The sequence below is a fragment of the Citrus clementina genome, unplaced genomic scaffold (assembly GCF_000493195.1).
Source record: "Citrus clementina cultivar Clemenules unplaced genomic scaffold, Citrus_clementina_v1.0 scaffold_5, whole genome shotgun sequence".
Classification (NCBI taxonomy): domain Eukaryota; kingdom Viridiplantae; phylum Streptophyta; class Magnoliopsida; order Sapindales; family Rutaceae; genus Citrus; species Citrus x clementina.
In genome coordinates, this window is record NW_006262201.1 from 40024143 (window position 1) to 40051074 (window position 26932).

A 26932-nucleotide genomic window follows, 5' to 3' on the forward strand; every position below is an offset into this window, starting at 1 on the left:
GCGATCATGGGTCCAAGTCCAACAGAGTCCAGCAGGCTCAGGGGTGCTTTATCAATAGCAGTGGACCTAAACCAGACAGCACATTTGATGTTAAGCCGTGACAGTGCACTTTCTCACATGAAGAAACATAAATAACGCAACGAATTAAGAATAGAAATAATTCCAAATGTGTAAATAATATATTCTTTGATACCACTGACCTAAGACCGCATTAGGCAGCTAATGGAGGGCAATTATTAAAGCAACAACAGTCAAAGACCTTTTCCCCCTACATAAAGATATTTAAAGTTTAATCCTTAAATTAAACTAATAATGCTCCTCCGCCTGTCCCCATTTCATTTCTTTCTATTTCATTCATCCCAATTCCCACAATAAAATACGTTATGAATAAGACATCAAATACCACAAACGTATCTCAGACTAGAAACTCCACTGTGCATGGATTAGAAAAATGCATTTAGGTCACAAAAAACACACTAATGGGTAATGGGGTTTTATCTCCGTTCTAGAAGTCCCATCATGCCAGCTCTGTCTCTCAAAACAAAATGACCTCATTTAACCTCGTCTCTGCCCGCTGCAGCAAGTGCTAGTCCGAACAAAATACGACACGCCACACTCTGTCTCTCTGCTTCTTGTTTTCATGAAATTAGGAGCCGAAATTTGACTCACAAAGGGCTTTGCTGCAATGTCTCATTACTCGTTCTTGAACGATCAGCTCTCTAAGAGAACCTCAATTTTCGGGTTACGTTTATGGGTTGTTCTTGGTATTTGCGTAGGAGCTGGAATAGTTCTAGTTCTCTTCCTCATATCTCTTTGGTTCACTTCAAAACGCAATAGCAACAACTCAAAACGACAACTCAACGCTGCCAAGTCATCCTCTCTCTGCAGCAACTACAACAGCAGCAGCGGCAACCCAACAATTCCAAACATTTCCAAAGAAATTCAAGAAATCCGAATCGAGCCGGACTCCAACTCGAACTCCAACTGCAAACCTCATTCCGCGCCAAATCCTGACCCGTTACCCGAACCGGAGCCAATTTTGGTTGAAGACAGCCCCGCTAGCGGCCGCAACAGAATTCACATCGAAATAGGGAAAGACCACCGGATTGCTTACCCGGAACGGGCCGCCGGGTCGCATCACGGGTCCGGTGATCAGACGGTGGCTGCGGCAATTACGCCGGAGGTTTCACACCTGGGATGGGGCCATTGGTATACTTTGAGAGAGCTTGAGGTGTCCACTAATGGGTTTGCTGATGAGAACGTGATTGGTGAAGGTGGTTATGGAATTGTTTACCATGGCGTGTTAGAGGATAACACCAATGTTGCTGTTAAGAATTTGCTTAACAACAGGTGCTGGATGCACCTTTTGTTTTTGTAAGTTTATGTTTTGCTATTGCATGTGGCTTTTGTTGAAGAGTTTGTTCTGGTTTGCGACAGGGGACAGGCTGAGAAGGAGTTTAAGGTTGAAGTGGAAGCAATTGGACGTGTCCGACATAAGAATTTGGTGAGATTGTTAGGTTATTGTGCTGAAGGAGCTCATAGGTACTTAAGTTTGATAAATTCTGAATCTTTGATTGGTTTTACCTATTTGCATGCTTGGACTTTCCGTGGATGTCTAACATTTAAAGATTTGTGAATAGCTATTATCTCATGAGCTTTCATGGCTTCAGTTGAATGTAAATGCTTGGTCGTTGTAGGATGCTTGTTTATGAATACATTGACAATGGCAACTTGGAACAATGGCTTCATGGAGATGTGGGGCCTCACAGCCCTCTTACATGGGAGATTCGGATGAATATAATACTTGGAACGGCCAAAGGGTGCATTTTGATTTAAGTGAAAGTAACCATATTAGCTTCAATCTGTGTTATATTATATTAGTTGCTTGTAGCTTAAATGTGATGAAAATGTACAGGCTGACATACCTGCATGAGGGGCTTGAACCAAAGGTTGTTCACCGTGACATCAAGTCAAGCAACATTTTGCTCGATAAGCAGTGGAATCCGAAATTATCCGATTTTGGCCTAGCAAAGCTTTTGGGCGCAGAGAGGAGCTACGTGACAACTCGTGTGATGGGAACATTCGGGTTAGTTGAATTAATCTTTGTGAAAACTGCTTTGTCACTTTATTTTTGAACTTGTTAGACAACTGATCTAGGCCAAGGATTAGAATTACAACTATCAGGTTCTGTTTTATAGGTATGTGGCACCAGAATATGCTAGCACTGGGATGTTGAATGAAAGAAGCGATGTATACAGTTTTGGTATCCTTATCATGGAAGTAATTTCTGGTAGAAATCCAGTGGATTACAGCCGCCCTCCAGGGGAGGTATGTATTCCTCAAATGAATAGCTTGATGACATCGTCCTATTGTTCCTCTTTCTTTTTGATTTGTTGTGTCAAGTTCTAATTTCAGGTGAATTTAGTTGAGTGGCTCAAAACAATGGTCACAAATCGCAATGCAGAGGGTGTTTTGGATCCTAGGTTGCAAGAGAAGCCTTGTTCAAGGGCATTGAAGCGTGCTCTTTTAGTAGCTTTACGCTGTGTGGACCCGAATGCTCACAAGAGGCCCAAGATGGGGCATGTGATACATATGCTTGAAGCGGAAGAGTTCCCTTTCCGAGATGTAAGTTTTGGTCGTGTCATCGGCATATTATTTTTTCTAAAGGCACTTCTGTATTCAACTCTGGTTATGCAGTTATACCTGTTGAAAAAGTTCCTTTTGCATGTGTCCTTGTTTTTACATTGAACCTGGTCCCTTACATTGATGCAGCTGTGATTGTTAGACTTTCAAACAAGTAACATAAACATTTCTTGAGAAACTGGATAGTAGATCCTCATGATCATCACTATAGTTTCTAATGGATGTCTGTTTGTACTTGTTTTACCTGGATCTGGTGGGGTAAGAGAATGCAAGAAACTTTTTTTTTAATTATTATTATCATTATTTGTTATCATCATCATCATTATTAATTTTTTTTTTTTTTTTAACTAGAGAATGCAACAAACTTGAGATCAACCACTTGGGTTGAACTATCATATTAGACCAATGACACGTATCCTCCCTAAAGTTTGGTTTTAGTCAAAGGTCATTTAAGGAAAAAAAAAACACTCTTATAATTCAGATTTTGAGTCAATCTTGAACACTAATGGAAGAAAAACTCATGATGCACCAATTGTATGGGGAAATGGGGTAGCTGAGCTCCAGGCCCTCCAGAATCCATTAGAGAGATATTTTAATGCAAATTGTGGTCAGACTGAAAGCAATGGTGAAATTTCATTTTCTACACATTGATAAGCACATAGAAAACATATTTACACATTAATGGGATACATGCTTGCTCACATTTATCTTGGTACTTAATCCAAGATTATCATCTTTTACTATGTGACTTCAGGAACGTAGAGCTGGAAGGGAACATGGACGCTCGCCACATAATGGTATTAAGGGTAGGTTGATGGAGAAGGGTGTAAGCGAATCAGGTGATAGCAGTGGATATGAAAGTGGTGTCCAAACCAACAAGCCATTATGGAGAAAGCTAGAACCTGAAGAGCAGTAGCCTTCCCACATTCTGTATAAGGTGAATTGACACACCTTGGTTTCCCCCTTAGCCAGGTTTAGTTGGCTTATGCTAATATTATTCTGCCTGTATATGTAATTCACATTTGTGAGCTTGTCTGTTTCTCGAGTCTGTGGTATTCCCTGTCCTGCTTTTTGGCATTCTAGTTGATCCCTGATCTTTCTTGCTAAATTCAATGTCTGGAAATTCTGAAGAATGTGATATTGCTGAAATCTTTTTGTTAGTCAATGATTGTTTATATAGATAGCAAGAAGTTGAAATTTACTCATATCCTGCTCTGCTCTATATACTATTCTAATGCTGTGCACATGCACGCTCTATATATTGCGGTCTTTCCATTTGTATTTCTGTATGCTATTTTTTCTCTTCAGTTTTCATTCTCTCTGCCATCAGTAGACTGCTAGAATTGAACAAGTAGAAAGGATTGTGTATGAATCATTTTTTAGGAGGATGAAACGGCTTAGTTCTTTTCATTTCTCCCCACTTTGACACCCACGTGTTGAAATACACACTCATGTTATCTGCGTGTAATTTTTTTTTTTTTTGGATTTCAAATTTTGATTATAGTTTGTGTCACCGACAATAAGGACATATGAGAGATGTTCAGTCAATGGAGAAAAAATGCAGGTAGAATGGTAGATCCATTCCAGCTTATATTATGATTGAGATTTGAACGTTCAAAGTATATTCCCTATTAAGACAAAAACTTTTTGTGTCTGTGTTAGTTGGGGGTAGATTATGGTTTGGGGCCTACGATTCACATGCCTAATACTACAGATATTACTAGTTTCATAAGACTTTTAAGGATGTGGGGGCTCGTTTGGGACGAGAAAATTCTTCGACAGCTAGTTGCCTAGAGATGTACTAAGTGGCCTTAAATCTTTGGACCCCTCCATTTTATATCAAATTTTGCCGGTTCTGGCGGATTAGAAAATTTACCTCTCATGACTCACCCACTCCCGGTCATCAATCTATTGTTCTTGATCAAATCAGTTCCTGGACTGGTACTGGCTTCTACGTTTTTCCACTTTTTGGTGGCTTTAAATGATGCATCGCTTTTCTTCTTTTGACCCTATCTGTATTTATTGACTTGTTCAAAACTGTTTAACCAGTCCCTGAAATATATGTAAAATAAGTCGGCAGAGCCAGAGCTTGAAATTCTCTTCAGTCGTCTGTCTCTTTGTTCACATTTTAGCTACTCCGTCTATTTTTACATTTTTGGGTCATCCTACTATCCTACATTTGAGCTTTTACCACTACCCGTTGTACATTAAATTAATTTGTTTATGCTGAATGAAAAATATTTAAAAAAGATTAAAAATAAAGAAAATCATAAATAATCAGCGTAAAAAGATGTTGAATGATGCAAAATATGTAATAAATTTTATTTAAAATATAGTAAAATGAACTGTGAAAAAATTATGAAATAATCATATTCTTACACTTTTGATTAAAACAAATATATTGGGTGGCTGTTGTAAGTTAATTTAATCAACTCTAGTTTTGGTTATACTTTCTTATTTTTGGGTTATAAAATTCTAACTTTCATGTTCTCATTTTTTTATTAAAGTAAGAAATATAAAATATCCATTTTTGTCATTTCCATTACATCACACATAAATGGGTAATTTACCAAAAATATCTTAAAAATTATTTGACAACTGATCTTTCAATAATTTAATTTATCAAATACACAATTAAATTATTTTCAAAGCTGATTATTTGACAATCCTAGAATGAATTATTTGGGAATTCAATGCAATCCCAAACATATACTAAGGTTTGAAGTAATTTAATCCACAAATAATTAATAGATTATACTTATATAAATTCCGGTTTAATGTTATAATTTCCAATACCCCAATAAGATAATCATTTGATAATTATCTAATTTTTTGATTTAAAAACTTTTCCTGATATTGGCAAGTTGAGGTTTGAGTCACTGTATGTGCATCCTAAAATTAATTTCTGGAATTAATTTCTTTCAAATATTTTGGAAAAAAATTAGTTCATTATATAGGTCTAGACTCTAGATATTTAAAGTGTAATGTAACATCAAAAAATTGATAAAAATATTTCAATAATTTTTTTTCAAAATATCATTATATTTATGATGAAATATTAAAATTAATTGAATTAATTTAAAGTTAATTTAATTAATTTATATTTAAATATTATTCTCATTAGTATAGAAGTCACATATTTTAAGTATATTTTCATGTTGTTCCAATAAAAGAAAATATATATGTATTGTCATGTGACATTGAGGGTGCCTTTGGTAGTTTTCCATTATAAAATGATTTTTTTGATATTTTTATAAAATGAGGGTAGCTATATGATAATGACCTTTAACATTTGTCTATATAAACAGTTGATTCGGTGGCCGGTCATATACTCCCATTAAAAACTTAATAAAAGAAGGGGACCCTTTATTTTTATTATATCTTTTTGTAAATTAGAAAGCCAATTGCTTGTCAAAAACTTTCAAGCTTCTTGCTTTCTGATTCTGGCTGTGTGTGTCGAGATGGTGCTGCCGCCTGTTTTGACAATCGTAATTCTGCAACTGCAAGCCTCAGGGAGGAAAGTGCAAACGTTGTCCCTGCCTCTGCCTCTGCCTCGATCATGAATCTCAACTTCTATTGGGATGCAATCAAAGCTGAAAGCACGGGTCCAAATTAGGATGTAGAAGTCTTTATTTAAAATATTTATTTTATTTTATTTGCATCTCAAATCAACTTATTTAAAGTAACTTTGGGGATAAAAATGTAATTTTCGTTCTAATTTGTTTTTTAATTTTATTTAAAGCATATGGGGTCAAATTCAAATTTTATTGGGGGATGATTCTATTCGGTTAAAGTATAAATGTAATTTAAAAAAAAAAAGAAGAATTAGACTCGGCTCCACAATATGTGTATATATTTTTTAAGATAGAGAGGTAGACAAAGTTTAAATAAATTTTTTTATCTTCTACCTTCCTTAAGATTCAAATTCATGTAGCCAGTTAAATAAATCTACATAAAAATCACTTAGGTAGTCCCTAAAGATAGTGTAATTGTGCTGCTATGCTCAATTAATACTTTTAACAGATGATTATTTTAACAGCTAATTACTATTAATTTTTAATAAAAAGTTGTACGATTAACAAACAAAATCTAAATAACAAATATAATTTTGACTTTTTAGAAAATTTGTTAAAAAATAGATTTCTCTATGATATGTTAAAAGAACTACAGTTTCAATAGTGGGGTTATTATGAACCATTTGATTTAAAATGAAATACTTCCAATAGATAGTTAGTTGTTACCCAAATCACAAGTAATCCTTAAATCTTAATTTAATTTGTATTTAGCTTATATCCTATTGTTACAATTTTTTTATAAGTCATAAATAATTATTTTTAATCATTGATTCATTGTAAAAGATTAAAAAAAGTAGACTTTCTTTTAATAAGGGCGTATTGTAAACAAAATTATTATAAATTATTCCATAAGACTTTAAAATTATATGTATTTTATATGAATTGTTTTGGTGTATCATTTCATTTTATTGTTCACAATACTAGTCTTGAAAATGTAATATTAAATTATACACTTCATAGATATCTCATCAACTTATAATAAATGGTTCTTGAATTGAATCACAAAGTGGATGACACTACCCATAAATAGATAGTTTTTTATTGTTAGTTATTTTGAAACAATGTTAGACATAATATATGCTGAATACTATAATATAAAACAATAAAATAGGATTAAAATTATAAAATCACACACAATGAAAGTTAGAGAATTATTTAATGATAAATATGTTCAGAAATTATGTAATCGTCCATTAAAAAGATCAAAAAAATTTTAAATCAATAACAATAGAGACAAAATAATTGATTTTCATTGTCTCTATTAAATAATATAAAGATTGATTGTCAATCAAAATAAAAATGGTTTCAATATTTGTTAATCAATCAAATTCCCAAAAACCATGTCAATTGTATCATTTTTGTTTTTATTTATTTATTAATTATAGATTCATTAAAGTATTCATCCATTGTAGGAATTGAGCATTTGTGCTTATTAAAATGAATTTCCTGATTTCATTTTTTTAATTAATTGTAAGATATTAAAACATTACATATGAAGATTTTTTTTTTTTGAACTTTTCACTGTACATGTAAATTTTCAAAAGCAATAGTAATGTATTACGAAATTTATATCAATCAAGTAATGCGATTATAATTTAGTAATATAAGATACAATTTTGTTTGTAATTAATGAAATTTATTTACCAAATGATTTATAAGAAATAATATATACACTGTAATTTTTATAACATTTATAAATAAATAGTATAAATTAATTATATTTTGTAGCGATGAAGTATTAAATAACCAAATTTTGTGTCTTAAAAGTTGTGTTTGAATTAGTTTATTTTCTTTTCAAATTATAAATCTCTCTCTATATTAATTATTTAACTGGTATAATTTCTTATCCTTTATTGAATTTGAGTTATTTAATTGATAAAGAGCAAATATACTCAATCAACACTTAAACCTTTTAGATTAATTCCAGTATCCATGTTGGGATTTTTACACTGCGTCCTATTATCCTATAGGCACCCTAAAATATATATAAAAAAAAGAAAGCTTTTGTTGAGCGACGAGTTTTTTTTCTGTATTAAACTATTTAGTATTCAAAGACTATATTGAGTACCGACTAATTCAAATTCTGATACGGATAGAACTGTTAAAGTGCCAAAACTGTTCTAGCAAGTTGTTGAGCGACACGTTGAGGCAGAGAGGAGGGATTAGTTGGAGTTGCGTGGGCCCTTCCTTCCTGAAGTTGATGAAATTTTGGGCGCGTCTTTCAAATCTCTAACCAGACTCAAAGTCCCAGAGTAACTCTTCGATCTCTCAGGGGTTTCTTCTCCTAAGTTGTAATATTATAATCAGTGTAAACCGTAAACTCTTCATTTCATATTATTTTGCTTTTAGATTTGGCATAATTTGACCTTCTTATAATTGGATTCGCATTTGGCTGCGACTCATTTTTCTCAGATAAAGCTGAAGGTTTATGTTTATCGGAAAACTTATATTGCCGAATTGGAGTATAGTTTCACTTGTTTTATTTTTTTAATCTACCGCTGTCATAATATAACTACAATTGTGGTTAAGGCTCATAAGCAAATTACGAGGTTTCGTGAATGATTCATACCAATTCCAAGACTCATACATTAATCTGCATATAACTTTCTCTGGTTTCGGTCCGGTTTACTTTTCTTCTTTGTGTGTGACATACAAGAACTGCACACGAATATATATGTTTTTATTAGAACATCATTTGGGATCCATTTTATTATCTCTGACTATGAGTCTGTGCTGTAGACTGATGCTTTATTATGATTATTGACTTATGAAATCATGATATCTTAAGGATGATTATGATTTTGCTAGGTTTTAATGGCCACTACGGGGCTTGAAACTGTGTGGTTGTACTGATCAATCCATTTGAGGTAACCGTAGCTCACTCTCGGAGATTCTCTGTCAATCTCTACACTCAAGGCAAAATCCAGCAGCTGATATTTCTGAGTGAACTTTAGAGTGCTAGGCTCTATCCTGATATTCATTCCAGCAGGAAACTCCAAAACTGCATGGTATATTGAATCTTCTGCTCCCACGTTTTTCACAACCCTGCTGAAGTTCTTTGCCGTTGTTTCATTGGTAAATACGGCTGCAAAAGACGGGTAATTCAGGTCAGTAGATTCTTGGCTGCAATTCCATTGATTTCTTCGAATGACAGCTTTCATCTGCTTTTCATCATAGCCTAGGCCGCACAGGAACTCGACATAATCCTGAAAGTCTGCGTCATAGATGAGTCCAGGGTCCATTGCTTTGTTTGGGTCTATATGGCCTGCCCCAAAATCTAGTGGCGTGGCAGGAACGCCACCTATTTCATTTTCAGCAATGTTAACGGGATAAGCCGTAGTCATTATAGCTGATCGGATGGCTGCTGGGCTCCACTCCCGATGGATAGCTTTTAGCAAAGCTGCAACTCCAGCAACATGGGGTGCTGCCATGGAGGTGCCTGAAAATAGTGCATAGTCTGTCACCAATTCATAGTTGCCGATTTCAATGAATGGAATGTTAGGCGCAACTGCTGCCAGTACGTCAACTCCTGGAGCCACAATATCTGGCTTTAGAATCCCTGGACTGATTGGGTCCGGTCCCCTTGAAGAGAATGAGGCCACATGAGGTGCTGGTTTTGTACCAAGCTCTGTCAAGATGAACCTCATTGATTTCACTTTTGATTTGTTTTTCCCAGTCACATACTGTCTAATTGACGTCCCAGCAGAAGTTGGCAGAATCAGGCTGGGAATGTAATACTCATCTGAATCTATATCTGGCGTGTCAGTCAAGAAGATTGCTGCATAAGCGCCTGCCCTGTCAACCTCTTCCATTTGGGAATAGGTGTCAATTCTGTTGCTGTTGTCACAAAAAACAACCTTTCCAGTAACCTCGTCTGGGTTCAGTGATCCCAAGTGGCATATTGACTTGTTCACGTCATTTTTGCCATAGTACAAGGGCGCATCGGTAATGTAAACGCTTTCTGGAAAATATGATATTCCTTTAAAGGTTAAACCATTATCTAGGGTAACTGTTGCATGGAAGCTCCTGTCAAGCGTGCCAGCTCCTACAGTCGTGATCCAAGGTGCTCCATTATGTATTGACCGTGGAAATCCATCATTGCCTGCTGCACAGACTACGACAATTCCATTTTCAATAGCTGAGAGAGAAGCAATGGCGATAACATCATTGAAATAAGGTGTCTGGTCAAAGCCGAGAGACAACGACATGATATCGACTCCGTCAGCAATTGCTTGATCCATGCCAGCAAGTACATCACTTGCTGCACTCTCTTCTGTGTCTGTTGCCCATAGGACCTTGTACATGGCAACATGTGCTCTTGGTGCTATGCCTCTTGCAGTGCCTTTTGCGTATCCAAAGTGACTTACTCCCTCTACGTGGTTACCGGCTGCTGTGGATGATGTGTGAGTGCCATGACCGAAGAAGTCTCTTGCTGAGTCAAAGTCATATTCCTTGGAGACATTTATACCTGCGGCTTGCAGCCCTTTGCTGAAAGATCGAGCACCGATGAGCTTCCTGTTGCAGACAAAAGGACTAAATGCCGTGCCATTCTCACACCGGCCATTCCATCGTCGAGGCACTGGTGGCATTCCCTTGTCATGAAAACTCTCACTCTCTGGCCAAATTCCTGTATCAATAATACCTACTATTACACCTTGACCATATCTTGCAGAAGGCCATAAGCCTGAGTTAGGTTTTAGTCCAAGAAAATTTGGGGAGTGGGTGGTGAATAGTTTGCCAAAGGACTCAGGGTATGTGGCAAGGTGAGCTGGAGATTTCTCAATTTCAGATAGTTGGGAAGGTGTAAGCCTGGCACTGAAACCTTGAATTACATGATTGTAGGAGTATAACAACATGTTGTTGCGATCAGCAGGGTATGACGCTGACTTTAGGATTGAAAGGTGCCATGACTCGTGGGTTAAGAAAGCCGATGGCTTGTGAGAATGGTCCATGTGGATGATGTACGTCTGGTGGTCTTCATTTCTTGACTCTGCATTGTCGCTTCCCAGTAACAACAACAGTAGCCAAGGCAATGCATGGTTCAGAATCAGATGGGGAAAAGTTATTCTTCTGGTCATGGCTGATGTGCTGAGGAGAATGTTGGGGAAGATATTCAAGGTTGGAGATTGAGGATGATGTTAAAAGGTGGAGGATATATAAATGCCGTATAAGGAAGCTCTCTGATGCAGGGAAGTCTCTCCTTTGTTATTTACATAACACTAACTTTTAGTCCTGTGTTATGTTCGACCTGTTTTTTAGTAAGTTTATGAATGGATGTTTTTGCTTGGCTTATTAATGACAAGGCTTTGTTTTTCCCCCATTTTCCTTTAACTTTTCCCTGGGTCCACTTGATCAACTGTCCAAGATGACATTACTCATAGATGCCTAGAGGGTGAACCATCCAATATAACAGTTGGATACAGTTTCAAAATCGGCGCAGCTTTGCTTTTGTTGCCGATGCTTTTCAAGTTTTGACCTTCCCTACAGCAGTTAACTGCAGATATAAATTAATCATCTCGTAAGTCTATCTCGCAATGGAATCTGCTTAATTTATCCGCATATTTAGTGACAAAAGAAATAGCTTGATATGAATATATTAGCACAATTCAGTGTTGGACTCATCACTCGTCACCTTTTTCATTTGCTGTTATATGAAGTTAACTGTAAGCTATTCTCCTTTTGACACTATAGGGTTTACAGGAAGCAACCAAAATATAGAATGGTGACGTTACCAATGGCATGTCTGTGCCTGTACTTTTCCTTCCGTAGAACTTCTGGATTTTCTTTCTCCCTTAAAATATAAGCTAATTGAATCAGCTGTGGCCTGCAGAACGTACGAAATTAAACCTTGTTCGGATTTTCTCAAGGTTTTGTTCTAGGCCTAGCCGTCCCAAGCAGACATCGAAGTTGATGTGCGGCATGTGCCCTGGGGACTTTTCTACAAACTTCTTGATATGCACATATTAATATAAACATGTTATATTGGATTTGACTCCCTCGATAAAATATGTTATAGTTATATTGTAAATTAATATTTTTATCTTTTTATTATTTATATTATATTAATTTTTATATTTTGTTATTATAAGTACATTTTGGAGATAAAGAAAAAAATAATTGGAGTTGGGGAAAAATTAGTCACAGTATTAATGACTTAATATTGGAACAAATATTTGATTGCCAATTTTACGAAATACAAGAAAAGTCAGACCGTGAACATGAATTAAAAGAGAGATAGAATTTTTAATTTATTCACGTGGAGGAGAGCACTAAAGAATCAATTGATAAATTTATACGTGGCAACATCGTGATGGGCTATTTGGCTTCGGATCCTCTTGGCTTAGTAATTGTTCAAGCCGGTTTGCATTATTATATCAAAGGAAGTATTACGGGCATGATGAGAGCAGCGGAATCAGGGCGAAAACCAAGAGCAAGGAAAGTCGATTGAAGATGGAACTGATATTTTCATTTTTTTTTCCCAACTAATTTGCTTTAATGTTGTCAATTAAATTTATGAATTTCCTTTATTTTCTCATGAACTAAATTTACTTTGTTAGAGATGTGATATAGTCTAATTAGGAAGATTTAATTTTATAAATTTATGTAATTTTTAATTATTATTTTATGATTGAGTGTTCATTATTATGCTTAATGTTTTTAAATATCTTGTCAATATTTAAGAATACGTAACGGAATCAAGAGGAAATTGAAATAATTTTACTCTGTGTACTAGATGTCATGAATTGAACGTAAAACAGAGATGTACGAACACAACTCGTATAGTTTTCCTTAAGAATTGACATAGAGTTTAATTAATCTTTACATATTCATATAGAGTATAGTTGATTAATATGTGAGGGCAATTTTTACATTACTCAGAAGAGTACTTGTCATTGTGAGTAATACTCTTTAATTGCATATATGGAATAATTGAATTGGATTGGTTATGGTGAAGTTGAATTTCCTAATACCTAAATCTCCCAATAATTTTTGTTATTTCTTACATCATTATTTAATTTTTAATTATCTTATTTTATTTTAATTTTTAATCTAAATTCTCTTACTCAATTGTTTGAATAAATTAGAATTAGAATAATTTTAATAGATAATAAGATATATAATGTACGATGATACTCTACTTTACATTATGTTACTTATGTAAACTAATACACGTTTTATTTTTTGCAACAATAGCCTGCAGGATTTTATAATTACTGATCACATGCTCATACCTTGCTGTTTCCTAACCTCGTAAATGTCAAGCAAGAAATCGTCAAACAAGGACAAGGTTAATAAGCCAGCTGCCACTTAATAGGTTGAATTATCAACGTATTTAATTTGACTTTCCTCCTTTCTTATCGACCAAACTTTTTATAATCCATCAAAGGAGACGAGGTTTCACCAAGATTCGAATGACGCTGATTTTACCAAGACCTTACAACAAAAATAACTACCTATTTACCAACAAAGTGTTGGCTCCACTGGCAATGGAGTCCCCTTAAGTGGCTTGACTGGGTTTGCTCCCCAGTTCGAGTCGCAGGGAAGTCGCCTTTGTTGGGAGAACCTGTGCCTCCCGGTTCGAGCGGGGACTTCTAGTCTGGGTTGTGGTACGGGCTTAAAGGTTTCTCCCACAGTTGGGGCCCTCCCCAGGATACCTCGTGGATAAGACCAAAAAAAAAAAAATAACTACCTATTTTCTTTATTTGCCAATTCATTTGAACGACTTATTAAAAATGATCTGACGTACTAACTTTATAAAGAAGATTGTGAGTTTCTCTATTGAAATAAAAATATTTCTTTTACTCTTTTACCGTTTTTATAATATTCAATAACTCCTTTAGTATTAATAATTTTACAATATTAAATAAGTGATATAAATTAAAATAAAAAGATTTAAATACTAAAATAAGAAATTTAAGTTTTTGAGTAGATAAAAAATTATTAATTAGATTTTTTTGTACTTTTTATTATTTTAAGTAAATTTTTTATAATAACTATTATTTTATATTCACAAGATAAAATATCAAGTAAATAATTTATTTATCCCTCTTTTCTCATAAATATTTTTTGTCAAGGTGTTTTGGTTATTATAAAAACAGTATATATTAATTTCAATAGGAGAAAATTGGCATCTTCCAATTTTATTTTACAGTGCAACTAATTTGTTGGTTCTGTTTTTTATTATTGAAGCACGAACCGTTCCAAACTCTAGTGCAATATTTCATGTTAGTTGAATGAAAATCCAATTTTACAGCCTATCTAAATTGTAATCATTAAAGTTAAAAGTTTTATGATGTGTTAAGAAACATTTTTAAAATTAAAAATTCACATCCTATGGGTTATTTTTATTTCTCTTGCCGGAGAGAGTCTGCTTATGTGCTAGTTAAATGCCGTTTGTGTCAATCTAGTTTCCTAGCTGTCGTCAATTCTCACGGCCTCCATTTGAAATGAACCTGTGTTTCTTATAGGTTCATTTCTTGCATTGCATCTGTTGGCTTCACATGGCAAGAAAAGTAAACGTCCATTATACGATGCGACATCATTGGCTGTGACTCCTATTACTATGTTTACTAGCTAAGACATTGTACCAACTAATTAAATTTCCTGCCACTTGCATAACAGCAAGATTTAATTAACTAAACGCCAAGTCTTGTAAATTTTTTGATATTTTCTAAACTGATGTCCATTTCTATATATACGCACAAACCATAGAGACCCCAATAACACATGCCTCGAGCTAATTCCTTTTCGGTAAAGAAATAATGGGTTCTGTTAATGGTGTTCCTCAATTATTCCTTTTCGTTCTTTCATGGCTTCTGTTGGCTTTCCATGCTAACTCAAGTTCAGATGAGAGATCAACATACATAGTTCACATGGACAAGTCCCATATGCCCAAAGCCTTCTTTAACCACCACCATTGGTACTCTTCAGTCGTTCATTCCCTCAAGTCTAAAAAGCCAGCCAAATCAAATCATCATCGATTCTCACCCTCTCTTGTGTATTCTTATGACAATGCTGCTCATGGTTTCAGTGCAGTGTTATCTAAACGGGAACTTGAGACTCTTAAAAAGTCTCCAGGTTTCATCTCAGCTTATGCCGATAAGACTGTGACACTTGACACCACCCACACCCCTGAATTTCTCTCCCTCAATACTGCCAACGGGTTGTGGCCTGCTTCAAAATATGGCGAAGACGTGATTGTCGGTGTTATTGACACCGGGGTCTGGCCCGAGAGTGATAGCTACAATGATGATGGTATGGGCTCACTTCCAACCAGATGGAAGGGAGAATGTCAAGCTGGACAAGAGTTCAATTCCTCCTTGTGTAACTCAAAGCTTATTGGAGCTAGATATTTCAATAAGGGTATTATAGCAGCTAATCCTGGGATTAACATTAGCATGAATTCTGCTAGAGATACCATGGGGCACGGGACCCACACATCCTCGACAGTAGCTGGGAATTATGTGAATGATGCTTCATTCTTTGGCTATGCTAAAGGTACAGCAAAAGGTGTGGCACCACGGGCTAGAGTGGCTATGTACAAGGTCATCTTTGATGAAGGGCGCTATGCATCTGATGTCCTTGCTGGTATGGACCAGGCTATTGCTGATGGTGTTGATGTAATTTCAATATCAATGGGATTTGATGAGACGCCATTGTATGAAGATCCTATTGCAATAGCCTCATTTGCTGCCATGGAGAAGGGCGTGCTGGTCTCTTCTTCAGCAGGAAATCGAGGGCCAGCGTTAGGGAGCTTGCACAATGGAATCCCATGGGTGTTAACTGTTGCAGCTGGAACCATTGACCGTTCATTTGCGGGCATAACAACTCTTGGGAGTGGGGAAACCATCATTGGATGGACCATGTTCCCAGCCAATGCTCTCGTAGAACGCTTGCCATTGCTATATAACGAGAGTTACTCAGCATGTAATTCAACTAAATTATTATCTCAATTACCAACAGATGCCATCATCGTATGCAAAGAAGCTACAGGTTCGGTATCTAAGCAAATATCTGTTGTTAGTGCATCAAAAATGCAGGGAGCTATATTTGTTTCAGATTATGATCCTGAATTATTTGAACTTGGCGGTTTGAGTATACCTGGCGTGGTAATTAGCACCCATGATGCACCGGCTGTCATCAACTATGCCAGAAATGGCGTGGAACCTGTGGCAAGCATCAAGTTCCAGCAAACTGTTCTTGGCACAGAGCACGCACCAGCCGTGGCTTTCTATACTTCTAGAGGTCCTTCACCGAGCTATCCAGGCATCTTAAAGCCAGATATAATGGCCCCTGGGTCACTAGTTTTTGCTGCTTGGATTCCAAATACTTCTACAGCCCAAATTGGTTCAAATTTACTCTTGACAAGTGATTACAATATGATTTCTGGGACATCAATGGCCTGCCCTCATGCTGCTGGTGTGGCTGCCCTCCTTAGAGGCGCACACCCTGAATGGAGTGCAGCTGCTATTAGGTCTGCAATGGTGACTACAGCAAATCCATTGGATAACACTAACAATCCAATCCGAGACAATGGTCTAATCAATTTCACGTCTGCTTCACCTCTAGCCATGGGAGCTGGTCAAGTTGATCCAAATCGGGCTCTTGACCCGGGTTTGATTTATGACGCCACCCCACAGGATTATGTGAACCTCCTCTGCTCTATGAACTTCACCCAAAATCAGATTCTGTCCATTACAAGATCAAACCGTTACAACTGCTCCACCCCCACTTCAGATCTTAACTATCCGTCTTTTATTACTTTGCACGATAACACAAGTACAAAATTTGTTCAAACATTTCACAGGACTGTGACTAATGTGGGAGGAAGCGCAGCAACATACAAAGCCAAGATCACAGCACCTCTAGGTACTGTAATTAGTGTCTCACCGGACACATTGGTCTTCGGAAAGCAGTATGAGCAGCAGAGCTACACTCTTACTATAAACTATAAGACAGATGGTGGAGAAATCATATCATTTGGTGAACTTGTTTGGGTTGAAGAAAATGGGAATCACACTGTGAGGAGCCCTATTACAGTGTCGCCTTTCATGAGTTAACTTAGTTTGTCTTTGTGCCTATAAAATAACTTATCATGTGATCTGATCAAAGTGCAGGAATAACCCACATGTATGTGAATCCTGAATAAGTTGTATGGAAATCTTCAACATTATCATTAAAGGCTTGAATCATTTGGTGTTTTTGATTTTCTGCAAGTCCTTTTCTCTTTAAAGGACCATCCATTCATGTTTTCTTCATGTCTTCAACATTATCATATTTTCTGCAAGCCTTGAGAATGATTTGTGATTTCATTCTCAGGATCAGCATTATAAACCTGTTCTAAAAGTATTTAATGATTGAAGCAAGCTATGAAATGCTAAAAAACTATCGCCAAAAGAATCCAGAATCCATTTCGTAAAAGAAAATTTTTCACAGCCTCAGCCTGGCTCAATTGGCCCAGCAAGGCAATGGTAGCACCAAATACCACGCTACCCGCTCCCATCCCATCATGCAATCTGGCAAAGACTTTGTACAACCAATTGCGTGCCGGAAGGAGAAAAGAAAATGTATACTCTTTTTTTTCCCCCTTTTTTTTTTTTTTGAAATTAGAAAACGACATGGTTTGAACTTTTATCGCAAAATCATTAATCACGATAGCTGGCATTTGGATTTTGAAAATGGCAATGTATTCAAGGTCCATTTTACCTTTTCCATCGCAGAGTATGTGACTGGTTTCAATCAAAATAATTACGACTATAGTTGGTTTGCTCTGGACCGTTTTGAGTCTTAATCAATAGTTTACTCATGTACATTGACAGAAGCCGAAATTGAAGGTATTAAACAGTAATACAGATTTGCAGATTCCCTTGACAGTTTACCTCTCTAGATATTTCACACTAGTCTTCAGTGAAAACCTACGACAATTTGCAATTAAATCTAGAGCTAACTACAATGTGCACGTCTTCAACAAGAGTCGCCATTATGCATAATCAATTCGGTATGAAAACAATAGCTGGGTACAAGAAATTTTTAATCTGAACATACAGAATGTGGGGGAAATATGTGGTGCAACTGTGGTATCGTGCCATAGTTGCATCCAGCCGTTGGATACTAGTGGACCCCACCAATCCAAGTGCATCTAACGGTTGGATGCAAGTGTGGCACAGTACCACAGTTGCACCGTAGCCTAATCTCAGAATGTGACACCCTAAATTCACGTGGCATGAACACGTGACAATATAGAATATTAGTGATCCTCAAATCTTATAACTTACCCTTAATAAATATCCATTAAACTCCTTAAGAGAGGTCAAAGGTTCAAGCCCCGCTCCCGTATGGAGTCATCATTTTGACCAGCACTTTACCCTTTACAGGCCGACTTGGTGCGAGCGGGAATTAGTCTGAGTTGTGGTAAAGGCTTAAAAATACTTTTCACATTTGGGGCTCACTCAGGATCACCTCGTGGTTCAGACAAAAAAATAAATAAATATCCATTAAACTAAAAATACTTGTTCCTCATTTTACAATTAAAAACACAAGGTGCTAGGAGCTAAATTCTTACTCCAAAGCTATTTATTGAATGACCAATTTGCTTTTATTTATTATCCGTCTAAATCGAAGCTCCAATTAATCTTCCAACAGCCTAAATTTATGGAGCTCTATTGTTCTATTCCAATCTCCTAAAACTAATATTCTCAGCGTATTAAATGTTAATGATGAGGGGGAGCTATCAATTTGATAAATAAATTCATTCATAAAATTACTATTATTTAACGACATTTAATGTTTTTTCAGAAACAAATACCACTTTTACAAATCACAGATATAAACCTTTATTTACTCAACAGTAAATACTTTATCGATAAAAAAAACAACAACAATAATAACAATGGTAAGCATAATAAATAAAACTATAAAATATTTTTGTTCATGCTACATAATATCACCTACACCCCTAATGATTCTATTAAAATAATAATAAGTTTCTTGGAAAGATATAGTCATAACAGTTTCCCAAAAATTTTAGAAATAACAGTAACAACAATTATGTGTTGCAAGAATAACAAACTAGTTAGTCTGTAGTGATAATAGTAACAAACTAACAATAATATTAATTATGAACTATGAGCCCAAACATTAGAGGTTTTCATAATCCAATCTAATTTGCTCAATCCGTCTGATCCGTAAAAATTTGATCTGTGGATTGGTGGATTGGATTGAATTGAAATTTTAAAAATCCGCGATCAATGAATTAGATATGGATTTACTTATATAAATTTGTAAAAATTTGCGAATCTGTAAAAAAAAAAAAATTATTTAAGTTAGAATATGGCATTAGTACTTACTAATAAATAAACAAGTTAGAATATATTTACATTAACACCATATTATATCTTATCCAATATAACATAAAATAAAAATAATTAAATAAACAAATATAGCTTCCTAAACAGTTAATTTTCATGTACTGATCTAAACAAATGAGATTTTTTTTTTCTTTTTGATGTGTTATATTTTGAAACTTTTAATATATTTTCTAACTTTATTTAAACAATTAATTTATTTAAATATTATTTAATCTTAAATTTGATCGGTAGGAAAATTATTTTTATATTATTTTTTTATTTAGTTAGTTCGTGAATATGACGGAATTAAAAATTTTTAGCTCGCAAACCAATCTGTAAAATGGTGGACTGAGTCGAATCCGTATCCGATCCGTAGACACATGAAATGAATTTCACCAATCCGTGATTGGATTGGATTAAAACTTTATAATCCGCAAAATCTTATCCGCAAGCACTCCTACCAAACATTATTGTATATTCATACCATGTGGTATCACTTGAATTTTTGCTCTATAAAGATCAAGAGAATTACGACCCAAACAATTACATATTCAATGTATCTTTTTCAACACACGAAAAATTGTAACTTTTGGAACTTTCAAACATATTTAATACTTATGAATCATTGAAATGGTATTTACGTTGGAAATAAATGCTGAAAATTAAAATTAGAGTTATCTTCAATTATTCGTTAATTGTGTAAAATTAAGAAAATATTTTTGAGTGATAACAGATTTTCTTTAAATATAATAAGTTACGCTATTTGAAATTAATTTTGGCTGAATATTAATTATGATATCAAATGGTCGTATACTACAAATAAATACGTTAATATTATAAATGAATTTACTTAGTTCACGAAAAATCCTATTTTCTACGAACCCTTAAGATCATCATCATGTCCTTCGTTGAAATAGAATTGTCTTTATCAATCTCTCCCGATTTCTCGCTCTCTCTTCTCTTGGTGCGTAAATGAGTAAATGTAAATAACTATGCCTTGAACTTATTATACTAATTAACTTTACTCGAAAACGTGCAATTAACTACCATCCTAATTAAGTATAATTTAATAAGCTTTTAAGCAAAAGAAAACGGTAACTCTATCTATTAATTAAACGGAGTTAATTAAATTTTAAAATGAAAAATGATAAGGCAATAACAATTCTTTATCCCACCATCTTTAATTTATCATTACTATTATTAACGTAAGTTGGGGTTTACGCTGCAAAGGAAGAACCTACTCTGGAGTGCAAAAAGTTGTGCAAATTGATTCTATAATAAGAAGATGAAAGTCACGTTCACGTATCCTCCTTTGCAGATAAGTCAAGATTGTTAAAGAGTGACATAGATTAGCTATGACTTGCACAATTCTAGCCACATGGGGGCTGTAAGACCACTAATCACTTGATTTTGTCATCGGAATTCTCATAGCCAATCTGCTCCACACTTTTGAGGATGGGAGAAATGCTCACTGGCGTTGGCCCTTCGTTTCCTGCTTGATATATATACATATATAATTGCCGCTGCAATTGATACGGAAGCTGAGATATATATATATACATATATATTAATGAGTGGAACTCTTAAGGTGCCCATACTTCTCAATTTGTATATAAGCCGTATCAGCAGTTGATAATTTTGTTCAGAAATCTCATAGCACTTGCAATATCTCCTACATGGCTTCTCGGTCTCAGCGTGTTTGCTTGAACATTATTTGGCTTTCCTTCATCTCTATCTTACACTGCAGCTCCACATTAGCAAATCGCGATAATTATATTGTCCACATGGACTTATCGGCGATGCCGAAAGCATTCCGAGGCCAACATGGTTGGTACTCAGCCACGCTTCAATCTGTCTCTGGAAATGTTGAGGCAAACACCAATATCTTCAACAATATTTCCTCTTCCAAATTACTCTATACCTATAGTCACGTTCTCAATGGCTTCAGTGCTAGTCTCACTCCTGCTGAGCTGGAGGCCTTGAAAAGCTCTCCAGGCTATATTTCTTCCATTAGGGATTTGCCTGTTAAACCACACACCACACATTCATCTCAGTTTCTTGGCCTTAATCCGAAATCAGGGGCATGGCCAGTTTCAAAATTTGGCAAAGATATTATAATTGGGGTGGTGGACACAGGGGTATGGCCAGAAAGCGAAAGCTATAACGACGGAGGCATGACTGAAATTCCATCAAGATGGAAAGGAGAATGTGAGAGTGGCACCCAATTCAATTCCTCATTATGCAACAAGAAGCTTATTGGAGCTCGGTTTTTCAACAAAGGTCTACTTGCCAAAAATCCCACTATCACCATAGCCATGAATTCTCCGCGCGACGCAAATGGACATGGGACTCACACTTCATCCACAGCAGCTGGAAGTTATGTTGAACGTGCATCATACTTTGGCTATGCCATAGGGACTGCTCTAGGCACGGCTCCACTGGCACGGGTGGCCATGTACAAGGCTCTCTGGAATGAAGGTTCTTTTACTTCTGATATAATTGCTGCAATTGACCAAGCAATTATTGATGGAGTTGATGTTTTGTCCATGTCATTGGGCTTGGATGGGGTTGACTTATATGAAGATCCCGTTGCCATAGCGACATTTGCAGCCATTGAAAAGAATATCTTCGTCTCTACGTCTGCGGGAAACCAAGGGCCATTCATTGGGACCCTACATAATGGCATACCTTGGGTTATGACAGTTGCTGCTGGTACAATGGATCGTGAATTGGGCGCTACTTTAACTCTTGGAAATGGAAACACTGTCACGGGCTTGTCTCTTTATCCGGGGAATTCATCTTTAATCGACTTCCCAATTGTTTTCATGGATGAATGCCTCAATTTAGCTGAACTGAAGAAAGTTGGGGAAAAAATTGTTGTGTGCCAGGACAAGAACGATTCCCTTAGCAACCAAGTTGATAACATTCAAAATGCGAGCGTCTCTGGAGGTGTCTTCATATCCGATTTCGACGGACTGGAATTCTTTCTGCAAAGCTCATTTCCAGCGGTATTCATGAATTCGAAAACTGGTGACATTCTCAAAGACTATATGAAGATCGAGAATAACGCAACGGCAACCATTCAGTTCCAAAAAACAGAGCTGGGAACGAAACCAGCACCAAGTGTGGCCAGCTACAGCTCTAGAGGCCCATCAATCAGCTGCCCATTTGTCTTGAAGCCTGATGTTATGGCTCCTGGGGATTCAATCTTAGCTTCATGGCCTTCAAATCTTCCGGTGTCTCAGACCAACTCAAAGCTCATATATAGTAACTTCAATCTACAGTCGGGGACATCCATGGCATGCCCAATGGCAGCAGGAATAGCTGCACTTTTGAGAGGAGCACATCCCGAATGGAGCCCTGCAGCTATCCGATCGGCCATAATGACCACATCAGATTCCACTGATAACACAAACAGTGATATTAAAGACATTGGTGATGATAACAAACCTGCCACCCCCATAGCCATGGGAGCTGGACATATCAATCCCGACAAGGCATTAGACCCCGGGCTCATCTATGATGCAACCACTGAAGATTATGTTAGTCTTCTTTGTGCATTAAACTTGACCATGAAGCGAATCCAAACCATCACGAGGTCCTATTCAGTCAACTGTTCAACATCGGCTTTGGATCTTAACTACCCTTCTTTTATTGCCTTTTTTAATGCAAATGAATCAAAGTCCGCGCAAGAATTTCAGAGAACAGTGACTAATGTTGGAGAAGGAGTGTCAACTTACACTGCTAGTGTGACGCCATTGAAAGGGTTTAACGTCAGTGTCGATCCAGATAAGTTGACTTTTAAAGGCAAATACGCAAAGCAAAGCTACAAGCTGCGCATAGAAGGTCCAAACCAAATGGATGAAGAAACAGTAGTAGCATTTTGTTATCTGAGTTGGATAGAGACTGGAGGTAAACATGTGGTGAAGAGTCCGATAGTGGTTACAAGCTTAGGCACGGAAGCACCTTCGTAGAACATATATTAACCAACTTAATTAATAACTCGTCCTCTTTACTTTATGAATAACCTTGTAATAACTTAACCATTGGTTGGTAATGGAGCTTCCTTGTTCCTAGAGTTCAATAAAATGGTAATTAAAATTTATTACATTCTCAAATGATTTCTATAAGACGAATTGGTCACCTCGGTCCTGGTCCATAATTGAGCTGATTCCATCGACTTACCTTGATTATTTGATTCTCCGGGAGTTTTTTTTTTCCCCTTGTTTTTTAACCTCACGTGTGAAGTAAAAGATTTTTCATCTTTTGCGCAAAATTAAGTAAGTCCTGAATTTATGACTAGTAGTGATGTGTATGAAACATCGGTGGCTCGCGCGGTCTCCAAACTGAAATTTTTTGCCGAGTTAGACAAGAAAACTCGTCCATTATCTTTCTCTTTTTAATTAAATGCTCCCACGCCAGAAATATACAAAATATCCTGTGTAGAAAATGACGTGACGAATAGGCTGCCTGTTATCCAGACGGCATGCATACACAAAAAATCACACCGTACAATATTGTTTGTCTATCTTTTCAATTTTCATGAATAAGATAAGCAAGCACACTATGACTCGTACGCGCTTCCTCTTTATCTCTTCTGGTTTCTTGCATGCGTGTTCTCTTCTCAATTATTTTTGCTGTCTTAGCCATCACTCACCGCCTCTATCTTTCATTTGAAGTTTAAGGAAACATTACATCTTAGCTTCATTAATTGATTTATGAAGAGTAGTTATGACAAGTAATATATAATTGAGAAGATAATACGCTCGCTAGTAATACGTTTAATTCAACGGGTGTTGTGACAACCTTGGAGCTTTGGTGTTGCTTGCTCCATTGCCTCACGATATTATACGTGCACTCATACAAAAATTTCCTTGGCTACATGTACAACTAACTCATCACTGATTTAGTAGATTGGCTTTCAATTCTTTTCAACTTGATGGTATGATATCGCAAGCAATTTCCAACCAAACTGTAATGGTACGTATTAATGATATGCTAACGTGGACCTTAACTCTTTCTTTTCTCATTAACCATTACGTATTTGGTTTTTAAGTCGAATCTTTGTAATAGTAGAAGTATACGAAGGTAAGATCTGTGCATGCATCATAAATAATTAAATTGTTATACATCTACCTAAAATCTTTAATTACAATGTGTAAGCAAAATATGTATAAATTATCTAACAATTTGTGTGAGATGTAGTTAAATTATTGAACTTCTTGATAGAATATTGTATTTGAGCGCATCAAATTGAGCGAATAGTCATGAGAGAGTCAGGCCGAGAGGGCCCAACTCACATGTATGCAGCAAAGTCGACGCTGTGGACGAAACAATGGTGGCAGAAATCTCTCGACGTTAATGGGTTCACAAACTTTTAGATTGCAGATTTGTTTTACTTAATTTATTGAGCCCATGCCCTTTCGTTCCCGATGGGGGAAAGATGGAAGCATACAAACACTACGGCCTAACGGTAGAATCTACAAACTTCCAACTCAGATCCATCGCTTTTGTCAGTTAAGAAGATCATTATTTGGTCAATTGGATGATCCAACGGGAGATCGGATCGCGTGGTTCTTCGAAAAAATGGAAATAATGTAACATATACGTATTTTAGTTTAGTTGGCAAAGTCATGAGTATTGACATTGTAGTGTGTGTATCTGTTGACCTCCATAGCGATGCGGCCATACTGCGCATGGGAATGGGATCAAACAAGGTTAGGCTTCGTGTGTATTGATTGGCCCACTCAAAATCCCCCGTAAAACTCTTTTTTCAGTTGAAATTAATTAAATTACCAAACACAAATTGATTCATTTCCTGTTTTAAATAAAGATTCAATCAAACACTTAGGAAAATTATTCTTTTAACAAACTTTTAAAGCCTATGCTATTTTATAATCTATATTTGTATTTTAAATTTTAATTAAAAATATTTTTTCAAAAAAATAATAAGAGTCAAGAAATATGAAAATAGAATTTATATAATAAGAAAGAAAAAGTAAGAGAATTTTAATATTTAAAAATTATATGCAATTTAAAAAGAGATTTTTTTTTTAATATAAAATTTTATGAGAATATGGTTAGAAGGTATTTTTTTTTTTCAAAAAACAACATTCAAAAGATATGTCATGAGAATTTTAGAGGGGCGTTAAAGAGGCCCACTCTATCCATACTGCATCGAGCAACCTAACGGAGTCATGGTTCTGAAGTCCAATGGATAAATGGGTCTCAGCAGTCTGGGCCAATTGACTAGGAGTTGCAATGAAACAGTCTTCCTGATCGCTGATAATGTTGCTTATTGCTAAATACATCATAAACTTGTAAATTCTGTTTTCTCTGACTAGTGCTCACTTTTTAATTAATATTATTTATTTTAAAATTAATCTCATTAAAAGATAAAAATAACATAAAAATTATTATTTTTCTTCTCTCTCAATTTCATAATAGCTTAACTTCTCATCTGTCATTTTTTTTAATTGATTCAAAATCCGAATGTAAATACTAACTCTTAATCAAATCCTTATTTGAAATTAAATAAAATCTTAAATTATCACACAAAGTAAAACTAGCATCATTAATGACAATAAAACCCACCATTTATTCATAAATTTTAATATTAAATTCATTATATGTTAGTGGTGGTGATGATAATAAATTTTTTGTCAATAAAAATGAGTGATGGACTGATGGTTAAACTATAAAGAAAGAGGACGTGGTGGAAAAGGAGAATAAAATAAAAAAATTTTATTTTAATAAAGATAAGTATGATAAATAATAAAAATAATTTGAAAGAGTTAAATATCGTTATTCTTTAAATAGGCAATTTAAAATTTCATTGGTAGGCCACCAGACCCACCCCCAGCAAAATTTTTTTGAAAAAACATCTGCAAAATTGAAGGATTCAGCGTCTTAACTCTGGAGATAACTTTTTTTTAAAATTTTTTTTTTAATACAACCCTCGAGATAACTCTTACTATCCCAAAATTTAAACAGTATAAAGGGCAGACGAGGTAAACCCATGCAAATTCGTTTCTATTTTGGACCTGCCATGTGCAAATTGGGCCGGGTAGGGACAGAGGGACAGTGGGCTTTACGCATGCTCCTTTCGGAGATTGTCAGAAAAGAAGGGTTGGATTATTTAACATGTTATTTTTAATTAGATACACTGTATCCTTAAATATATTTTCAATAAAAATTAAAGTTACAAATATTTAAAAGGGATTTTAAATTTCTTTTTAGAGAGGTTACAGTTGTCTGAACTAATAATAATAAAAAAAAAAAGAAAGCAAGCAATTATATGAAGGACGTGGCTATTTGCATTCTAAATTTACTCTTAATATTTTATTGCTATGTATACTCATGTATTAA

The 26932-nt window shown here is 35.6% G+C and overlaps 3 protein-coding genes across 4 annotated transcripts; 2 read left to right on the forward strand and 1 right to left on the reverse strand.

Moving 5' to 3' along the window:
* The first annotated feature begins 327 nt into the window (after window positions 1-327).
* Window positions 328-3792, forward strand: LOC18042322 (probable serine/threonine-protein kinase At1g01540). 2 transcript variants are annotated; one of them, XM_024184833.1, is made up of 7 exons: window positions 328-1350; window positions 1438-1542; window positions 1698-1832; window positions 1916-2086; window positions 2199-2328; window positions 2416-2625; window positions 3398-3792. In XM_024184833.1, the coding sequence occupies exons 1-7, from the start codon at window positions 686-688 to the stop codon at window positions 3557-3559; spliced, it is 1578 nt and encodes a 525-aa protein (XP_024040601.1). In that variant the 5' UTR covers window positions 328-685; the 3' UTR covers window positions 3560-3792. The 2 variants fall into 2 exon arrangements, with proteins under 2 accessions (XP_024040601.1, XP_006434735.1); XM_006434672.2 differs by having other exon boundaries at window positions 1698-1820.
* Window positions 3793-9022: 5230 nt separating this feature from the next.
* Window positions 9023-11296, reverse strand: LOC18041367 (subtilisin-like protease SBT1.7). Its single transcript, XM_006434673.1, has one exon. The coding sequence runs from the start codon at window positions 11294-11296 to the stop codon at window positions 9023-9025; it is 2274 nt and encodes a 757-aa protein (XP_006434736.1).
* A 3644-nt stretch (window positions 11297-14940) lies between these two features.
* LOC18041369 lies at window positions 14941-23669 on the forward strand. Its single transcript, XM_006434675.2, is given in 3 exon segments — window positions 14941-17298; window positions 20169-20197; window positions 21323-23669. Coding segments are annotated over 3 exon segments (4563 nt in total). The 5' UTR covers window positions 14941-14980; the 3' UTR covers window positions 23539-23669.
* Window positions 23670-26932: the final 3263 nt, after the last annotated feature.

Coding starts and splice junctions, on each gene's coding strand:
- LOC18042322 (XM_024184833.1), top strand. CDS start 686: ATGTCTCATTACTCGTTCTTGAACGATCAGCTCTCTAAGAGAACCTCA. Junction 1,351..1,437: donor AAGAATTTGCTTAACAACAG/GTGCTGGATGCA, acceptor GGTTTGCGACAG/GGGACAGGCTGAGAAGGAGT. Junction 2,087..2,198: donor CGTGTGATGGGAACATTCGG/GTTAGTTGAATT, acceptor TCTGTTTTATAG/GTATGTGGCACCAGAATATG.
- LOC18041367 (XM_006434673.1), bottom strand. CDS start 11,296: ATGACCAGAAGAATAACTTTTCCCCATCTGATTCTGAACCATGCATTG.